The sequence below is a fragment of the Littorina saxatilis genome, linkage group LG17, assembly GCF_037325665.1.
Source record: "Littorina saxatilis isolate snail1 linkage group LG17, US_GU_Lsax_2.0, whole genome shotgun sequence".
Taxonomy (NCBI): domain Eukaryota; kingdom Metazoa; phylum Mollusca; class Gastropoda; order Littorinimorpha; family Littorinidae; genus Littorina; species Littorina saxatilis.
The window spans coordinates 9,174,751-9,184,548 of NC_090261.1; the positions used below are offsets into that span (position 1 = coordinate 9,174,751).

The 9,798-nt window shown below is 45.3% G+C and overlaps 1 protein-coding gene across 1 annotated transcript; it reads left to right on the plus strand.

Moving 5' to 3' along the window:
• The first annotated feature begins 251 nt into the window (after positions 1-251).
• Positions 252-6,173, plus strand: LOC138952628 (uncharacterized). Its single transcript, XM_070324330.1, has 2 exons — positions 252-458; positions 787-6,173. Exon 2 carries the CDS (start codon positions 1,146-1,148, stop codon positions 2,841-2,843), a length of 1,698 nt encoding a protein of 565 aa, XP_070180431.1. The 5' UTR covers positions 252-458; positions 787-1,145; the 3' UTR covers positions 2,844-6,173.
• Positions 6,174-9,798: the final 3,625 nt, after the last annotated feature.

A 9,798-nucleotide genomic window follows, 5' to 3' on the forward strand; every position in this document is an offset into this window, starting at 1 on the left:
GAGAGAGAGACAGACAGACAGACAGACAGACAGACAGACAGACAGACAGACAGACAGAGCAATCCAGAGAGTTAACGCGAACTCCTCGTTTTTCAGAAATCAGTGTTGGTACAACGCACTGCAGCCTTTATCGGGAAGTCGAGTCACCATTTTATGAATAACAAAGAACAGACCGCAGGTAGGATTCTATTTTTACGGCTATGTCATTTCATGCACTCATTTGGTGTCTTTCTTATTAGGCCTATGACAGCTTGAAGCAGAGCAGGCAGTCGCTTTAATTTTGTTGTTCTTTCTAACTGGTTTGACTGCTCTGCGCTGTGACTGTTAAAACACAACACCGGGTGGGCCATTATCAATGTGCGACTTTCTTCCTGGACTATTTTGTCATGGTGCAGAATAGAATCTGTACTGTCAGAAAGAGACTGTGACTTACCAAGGGGAACAAGGCAATCTACGACGTGAGTCCATTTTGGAGAGAGAGAGAGAGAGAGAGAGAGAGAGAGAGAGAGAGAGAGAGAGAGAGGGAGAGAGACAGAGACAGAGACAGAGACAGAGACAGAGACAGAGACAGAGAGAGAGAGAGCGCGCGAGAGCGAGAGAGAGAGAGAGAGTGAAAGTGAGAGAGACAGAGAGAGAGAGAGAGAGAGACAGAGAGCGCGAGAGCGAGAGCCGGAGAGAGAGAGAGAGAGAGAGAGAGAGAGAGAGAGAGAGAGAGAGAGAGAGAGAGAGAGAGAGAGAGAGAGAGGACTTTGTCCATATTCTGAAGGCGAGCTCCTCCTTTTTCAGAAATCAGGGCTGATGGGACACAAACGATTACCTACCACCAGGAAGTTGTCTCACCTGAAATTGTGTACGGCATTTTATGCATGTATAGATTGTGTGGTGGATTCTATTTCTAACGGTATATCTTCCCATGCCATTTACCTTGTTTGGTGGCTTTCGTGTTATGCATGTAGTTCAAAAGTCGATCTACTGAAACAGATTTAGACGTCTGTGTGATGTGACTGTTGTATCAACAGCGAATGTGCCACTTTTTTGCTGGACTATTTTTCTTCAAGTAAAATGAAACAAAACTGGCTGTAAATCTTCAGGTGGCCCTCAGATTAAAAAAAAACACCCGACTGAAACACATTTGACACCTGAAAATGGCTTCGGCAGAGGAAGATCTTCAGTGCGGACTATGTCTTAACACCTACAAAAGTCCAAAGTTTCTGCCGTGTCATCACACATACTGCGAAGGCTGTATAACAGACTTGGTGAAAAACACGGGTGACAGACGCCTCAAGTGTCCGAAATGTCGTCAGAAGTTCAAGCTTCCAACTGGTGGTGTGTCCAAACTTCAGACCAACTTTTATATCTTACCGCTGTTGAACCCTGAACGCTGCACGCTGCACAGGACTGAGACTTTCAGGTTCTACTGCACTGACTGTAAGATTGCCATCTGCAGAGACTGTAAGCTAACTAAGCATGACAAACATGAAGCACAAGATCTCGGGACTGCCGTGAACGAGGCCAAGGAGGGACTGAAAGATTGTCAGAGAAGATTCGGGGCAAGAAAAAAGGTTTTGGAAAAACAGAAAGGTCAGATAGAAGAAAAACTGTCATTCTCAGCAGAAACTTGCAAAGCACTTGAAGGTTTGATCAATGCGCGAGTGGAGCAGGTCTCAGCGCTTGCCAGAGAGTGTGGTGATGAGCTGCTGACTGAACTACGCACAACGTTTGAAGGAGTGCGGGGACCGCTACAGCGAGACGAGCGTGACGTGCAGGACAGGCTGGCTGCACTGCGCGGTCTGCAACAGGAAGTGACGCAAGGTTTAGAGGGCGCCACAAGCCAAACACTCCTCGCTCTATCAGCGGACATGCGCACAGGGCGTGGCAGCGACCAACAGCTACGAGGTCTGACCTCTGACCTCCCAGCCCACTCTGACCGACCCGTCCTGCGTTGTGATGACAACTCCCTGAAGCGTGACGTCATCAGACAGTGTCTGGGTCACGTGCACCTCTTTCAGCCAATCCCGTTACAGCAGTCAGTGACGATCAGAGAAATGATCCGTTGTTGTGAAAATAATCAACTGTACGTGCACGCTGTCTGTGTGGAGAGTTGTTTCAGCTACGTGTATGTAGCGTACGGTGCCAGTGGTACAGCAGGCGAGGGATGGGTGGTGAAGCACTGGCAGAGTGGTCAGCTCATGTATAAGTCATCAAGGACCATCAGGGGACGTGTGTGTCTTGCCGGTCTGAACGGGGGCTGGGTGCGTGTGGAGGGCAAGGAGTTCCCGGCAAAAGGCTTGTTCTCAGAGTCATTTTCTTCTGATGGTAACGAAAGCGCCCAGAGAAAGTACGACGTGTACAACAAGGGCGACGCCAGGTTTGTGCTCCGTGTTCACGAGTCAGGAATGTGTGACTTGAGGTCCGTCACGATCTCAGGCTGTCGAGCAACAACTGATGTCAAAGTGTGCGATGTGAGCGCCAAGAGCCCCATAGCAATGGACGTCAGCAAGGACGGTCAGCTGGTGGCTGTCTTGGAGGAGGGACAAGATCACGTGATGCTCTATCGTCATGACAACAGTGAACCCCACTCAATTTACCGGGGTCAAGCAGAGGCCTTCCGACCTCTCGATGTGTGCTTTTATTTCATTGGTGAAGATGAACGGCTGGTGATTGCTGATTGGCTGAACGACGTGCTGCACGTGGTGGAGGTGGGAAAAAACTGCAAGCTGATTGGCCACGTGGGCGGGGAGTGTCCAGTGCTGGTCAAACCCACGGCGTTGTGCGCTGACCGTGAAGGACGTATGTGGATCGGCTGTCAGGGCGGTCACGTCCTTGCTCTCAGTCAGCAGTGACAGAAACCTGAACAGCGTGCCATGGTGGCTGATGAAGCATGTGGTTTACTGTGAACAGTGTTGAAGGAACAGCACCTGATGCCGACTGGGCGATGTCAAATGTATTCTAACGGTTCTCATGACAGTTATGTCATCTGCTCAGTAGGTACAGGGTGTCTCACAAAACTTTTAACCCATTCAAACAGCTTTATTTCATGAACCAATCAACATATTTACAAAAACTAAACTGAAATGGAAAGCTGAGATGTTAACAATTCTGAAAAACAACATGCCTACAATGTAATACTACATCCACAGTAGTAATACAGCAGTTCATAAAACATGCTCCAGATAGCCACCGTTGCGCTGGAGGCATATTTCAGCACGGCGAGCAAAGTTGTCAATGACCCGAACACATTCTTCCTTTGGGATGGCCCTGATCTTCTGGGTGATGGCTTGTTTTAGTTCAGGGATGGTCTGAGACATTAAAATTGACAAAATTATGCAAGGTTATATGGGTTAAAAGAGAACGTTGCTGCAGTTAGGAACTCCGTTAGGGCTATCTGAAGGACAATGTGTACCAGGATAATCCTCAGACCATCCCTGAACTAAAACAAGCCATTTGGGGCATGTTACCGTTGACTGGATTATGTGCGGACATTCCCATTCGCCTGTCCATCTCAGATCTGTGGCCAGGCTTTTAACATGGAACATTGACCAGTACCTCCCCTTGGACACATTAACAATCAACAGCCTGTGTGCCCTCTGTGGACAGTGCGATTTCTTTTTTAAGGAAATACGTTTTGTTTCAAGAAATTAATTCATTAACATTTTCAACTAGCCACAGCAAGCAGTCGGGGTGTTGATTGTTGGTCTGTGTCCAAGTGGAGGGATGGTTTTACACCATGTAAAACCCTGGCCACATCTGAGACTGTGAGCCCAACTTTACCAGAAGCACCGTGCCTGTAAATAGATATTCGTGTTCCTGTGGTAACAACACTTGCTTGGAAAACGTGACTGTTTTTGAGTTCAAATGAACTTACGCACTCTTTCTTTGCATAAATCATACCGGACAACTCGAAGACAGGTCACAGCAGACACACTAGTCGCCAACACACAGTACAGCAGACAGACAAGACACCACCGGACAAATCGAAGACAGTTCAACAGACACGTATTCCTGTGTTCAACAGACTGGACTTTGTGGTCACGCGCGCGCGTGTTTGTGCGTGTTTGTGCGAGTATTCGTATGAGTACGCCTGTACGCGTGGTCTTGCGTGTAAATAGTCATGTGAGTGTTGCATCAGTGGTCTCATTCTGATGTGCAAGTGTTAATTAATTCACTGTCACACGTTGTGTTTAATCTGCACTGGTGTTTGTAAACAGTTTTGAAATACAATTGTATAGTATGATACACTTAAAGCCCCAGTCCGTCTCAACTAGTTTACAGAACGATTTAAATCTTCTCGTGAAAAAAGCAGTTGTAACCTTATCGAACACACTGCAATAGCATTTAATAGCATTAAATGACACAGTTCGTTTGAATGGCTATTTAGCTCGCGTAAACCAAACACATGTTTTCGTGGTTTATCTAACCCCTGACCCATCGTGAACCCGTGTGTTCCACTTTCCGTTTTCCACAATTTGGTTGTCAGTTATAACTTTCAACATGCAGCACAGATTTGAATTTAGCGTACAATTCATAATGGTCTCTTTGTGTGTGTGTGTGTGTGTGTGTGTGTGTGTGTGTGTGTCTGCGGTGTGTATGTGTGTGTTTGTCTGTGTGTGTGTATGTGTGTGTGTGTGTATGTGTGTGTGAGTGCGCGTGCGTGCGTGCGTGTGTGTGATTGGTTAGAGTACGTGTGTGTGTATGTTAGTGTGTGTGTGTGTGTGTGTGTTTCCGTGTGTGTGTGTATGTGTGTGAGTGTGCGTGTTTGAGAGACTGAGAGAGAGAGAGAGAGAGTTAGTCGAGTCACCGCTTGATCACTAACAATATCAACAAGGAACTTAGTCGATAAATATCGACAGGGGGCCGACTAATGGTTTAAATGTGAAATGTGTGTATAATAACGGGTGTGGGTCTGAAATGAAGTTAGGTCGTAGTTAACATTTGTTTTGAATAATTATTGGTATTTTGACAATGTGAGTAGCATGGAAATGTAAGCGTTTGAATGTAAGTCTTAGGTACCATTGTACCCAGGAAGAGAGACGAGAGATAGGAGTAGGTTGCAATAGCTTGTGTGGTCTTTGAGTTTTGTTTTTGGAAAGACATTGTAAAAGAAAAAGTGCATTTTGTAATGGTGAAAAAGGCAACTATGTATAAATTGAACCACATTATCTTAATCGGAAAGATGTGCGTTAGTATATATAAAAAAACAAATTCGTTTTCACCGTTGGAAAGTATTTTTGATAGGCAGTTACAGATAAGAAGCATTTTTGTGTGAGTGTTCGAAGAACAAAACGTTAAAGAAAAGTTAGCTTGTTGTACTCGATAAGTTGTATTTAATTCATTGTATGAGATATTGTTAATTGTTGTATTTAACTCATTGTATGAGATATTGTTAATTGTTGTTATTTATTTGAATAAAATTGTTTGAAAAAAAAATTAAATATTGTTTTCAAACATTCCTATGACAAAAAAACAAAAAAATAGAACGCCCATGCCGGGAATCGAACCCGGATCATTTTGGCCATAGACTCTCGTGCTCTCTGTCTCTCTTTCACCGAGACCAAACCCTGCATTGTAATTTCTTTGCCGAGACCATTTCCTCACCCGTTGTCTGGCTTGCAAATCATGCTTTTCTCGTCACTGCGTGACGTGTTCGCCGCTCAAGTCTCCCCTTTAGTTCAGGCTGTTCGCAAAGCGACCAGCCTCCCACCGCAAAAACTCCCACCGTTAAGAGTGGCTTTTGTGATTTATTTCGCATTTAGGTCCCAGGTAACATTATGAAGTTTTAATACGATCAATCGGACCTATTATCAAGTTAGTGTATCAACTTTTGAACGAACTGCGCCCAGTAGTTTCCCAGCAATAAGCTGTTAAGTCGAGACAGACAGGCAGACAGATAGACAGACACACACACACACAATTAAAGTCTGTTGGACCCTAGTACTGCGTACTCGGGGAAAATGTAGACGACCACCTTTAAACGGCTACAGCAAGAATGAAAATAAAACTGACACCCAGTTGAAACTCAACTGAATTTACTGCCCACTACAGCACACCTGAGATACACCCGTTTCCCTAGAATTTAGAGAAAACCGTGCCGCACGAAAACTACGAGTGCTAGTCGTCTCACCTGGCAGGTAAACGACAGCACAAAGAACAGGCGCTTGCAATGATTGCATATATAATACGAAATAATTACAGCTGCTTGTGACAGCCACCCTATGACGTGAGTCAAATTGAGAGAGGGAGAGAGAGAGAGAGAGAGAGAGAGAGAGAGAGAGAGAGAGAGAGAGAGAGAGAGAGAGAGAGAGAGAGAGAGAGAGAGAGAGAGGAGATTGTGTGTGTGTGTGTGTGTGTGTGTGTGTGTGTGTGTGTGTGTGTGTGTGTGCGGAGAAAGAAAGAAAGAGAGAGAGAGAGAGAGAGAGAGAGAGAGAGGGAGAGAGAGAGAGAGAGAGAGAGAGAGACAGACACACAGGGACACAGAGATGGAAAAAGAGAAAATATTTGCGGTGTATGTGTCGTGAGTATGTAAGAGGGACAGGGAGGGGGGGGGGGGGCAGAGAGAGGAAGGGAGAGAGACAGAGAAAGACAGAGCGAGGGAGAGAGAAAAGGGAAAAGAGAGAGAGAGAGAGACAGACAGACAAAGCTCAGTCCATACATATAAGGAGAGTTGCTCATTATCTTTTTCAGAAGTTGGTGTTGGTGTAACGCAGTAGATCGCTTACCAGGAAGTTACCGCCCTGATATGGCCCTTCGTGGTCGGCTGGGTAAAGACTGTGTGGGGGATTCTATTTGTACGGCTATTTCATTCCATGCTCTTATTTGGTGGCTGTCTTGTTATGCCTTTGGTTTACAAGGCTTAGAAAGGAGAGCCAGACACTTTACTAAAACACGTATGTGCGCTGTGACTGTTCTAACTACATCGGATGTGCCAGGTTGTTCCTGGACTATTATTCTTCAAGTATATTGAAACAATATGATCAGTAAATGTTCAGGTGAGTCTGAGATAATAAAAAGGTCCAAACACATTTGACACTTAAAAATGGCTTCGGCAGAGGAAGATCTTGAGTGTGGATTGTGTCTAAACACTTACAAAAGTCCAAAGTTTCTGCCGTGTTTTCACACATTCTGTGAAGGCTGTGTAGAAGACTTAGTGAAAAACACGGGAAACATACCTCTCAAGTGTCCGAAATGTCGTCAGAAGTTCCAGCTTCCGTCTGGTGGTGTGTCCAAACTTCAGACCAACTTTTACCTGACACCGCTGTTGAAACCTGAACGCTGCATGCTGCATAGGACTGAGACCTTGAGGTTATACTGTACTGTCTGTAACAAACTCTTTCATCCAATCCCGTTACAGCAGTCCGTGACGATCAGAGAAGTGTTCCGTTGTTGTGAAGACACACAGCTGTATGTGCACGCTGTCTGTGTGGACAGTTGTTTCAATACTGTGTTTGTGGCGTACGGTGCCAGTGGGACAGGAGGCGAGGGACGGGAGGTGAGGCGGCACCGTCCGAGGGGTGAGCTCATGTATAAGTCATCAGAGACCATCAGGGGACGGGTGTGTCTTGGCGGTCTGAACAGGGGCTGGGTGCGTGTGGAAGGCAAAGAATTCCAGGCAAAAGACTGGCTGATACACGATTTTAATACTTCTGGTAACAAAAGCGCCGAGAGAAAGTACGACGTGTACAACAAGGGCGACACCAGGTTTGTGGCTCCGTGTTCACGAGTCAGGTCTGTGTGACTTGTGGTCTGTCACGATCACAGATTTCATCACAACAACTGACGTCAAAGTGTGCGAGGTGAGCACCAAGACCCCCATAGCAATGGACGTCAGCAAGGACGGTCGGCTGGTGGCTGTCTTGGAGGAGGGACAAAATCACGTGATGCTCTATCGTCATGACAACAGTGAACCCCACTCAATTTACCGGGGTCAGGCAGAGGCCTTCCGACCCCTCGATGTGTGCTTCTATTTTATTGGTGAAGATGAACGGCTGGTGATCGCTGATTGGCTGAACGACGTGCTGCACGTGGTGAAGGTGGGAGAGAACTGCAAGCTGATTGGTCACGTGGGTGTAGAGTGTCCAGAGCTGGTCAAACCCACGGCGTTGTGCGCTGACCGTGAAGGTTGTCTGTGGATCGGCTGTCAGGGCGGTCGTGTCCTTGCTCTGAGTCAGCAGTGAGAGAAACCAAAACAGCGTGCCATGATGACTGATGAAGCATGTTGTTCATTGTGAACAGTAATAATGAACAGCACCTGTTGCCGACTGGGCGGACAATATCAACTGCATTCTAACTGTTCTCATGACAGTTAAGATTATCCGCTCATTAGGCAGCTAGGTTTGTTTAGTTGTTATAGTTGTTTCTTTGTTTGAAACTTCGATTGGAAGTACTTTCAGTTTTTGTGCAGAGCGTTTAAAAGTTTATGCTACCAGGTGTAGAGACTACTGAGCATCCGGTTCAGAACAGCTGTTTTTACTGAAATGTCAGACTTGATGCCCGTAGATGTGTCGCTCTGATCTGTCGTAACAATTGTCTTGCCAGACACTGTACACACGAGTCCTGATCGCCTTTATACGCCAGTGTTGACAAAGACTTTTTCTACTGTTTTGGCAGAACTGGATTATGATAATACGATAAAATGGTATTAACGCCCTTAGGTGAAACATTTGGAGAATGTAAGACGATTCTGCTCACCATCTCAGATTTGTTCAGGTATTTTACATGGGAACTTGGGCTACCCCTCCACTTGGTCACTTATTAAAAATGAATAGCCTGCGGTGCTCTCTGTGGACAGTGGAAATGATAAATTTCGGGTTTAGAAACATTTCAACTGACCAGTCCACAGCAAGCAATCGGGGTGTTGATTTTTGGCATGTGTTCAAATGGAACGGTGGTCTTATACCATGTAAAAACCCTGGCCACATCTGAGACTGTGAGCCCAACTGGTTTTTACGAAAATGACCATGCCTGTAAATATATATTCGTGTTCCTGTGGTACCAACACTTGCTTGCGAAATGTGACTGTTATTGAATTCAAATGAACTTACGCACTCTTTGTTTATATACATTGGACTGTGCGGTCACGCGCGCGCGTGTGTGTGCGTGTATTCGTATGGGTACGCGTGGACTTGCGTGTGAATACTCACGTGAGTGTTGCAGAGTATGCGGTCTCATTCTGTTGTGGAAGTGTTAATACATTTACTGCCACACGTTGTGGTTAACTTGCATCGATGTTTGTGAACAATTTTGAAGTACACTTTTGTATGTGATCCACTTAACAAGCTAACAATTGTTATTTCTTCTCCCGGTTCTTGTAAGTAAAGATTTGTAGTCAGCCAAAGTCCTTAGTGTAAGACCATATCAAAAACATAATTAGACAAAAGGAAACACACACACACACACGCACAAACACACACACGTACGCAAACGCCCCCCCCCCCTCTACACACACACACTTGTATCTTTGATTTGTCGTAGACTCTACGAGATCCGATGTGTAACTTAAAAAGTGTGTGTGAACTGTGTTATGTATTATCAATAATTAATGTTAAACTAATTGTCGTTTATAAGGCCATGTTGTCTATTAGATCCAACGGTAAAGCGTTCGGTATTGGTTCCTCTGTAAATAGTGTTTTTCGTTCTTTACTTTTTTTGTAACCAGATCTTTGACAGTATCTCCAGATGATTGAGGCATGGGTAAGTATTTCCACATGTCCAAAGTCAGATACACGTTTAATGTTCGGCGTCCGGTTATTGTTTTTGTTTGGTAAACATGAATAAGTATGAGTTTTGAACATCAACCCGCCT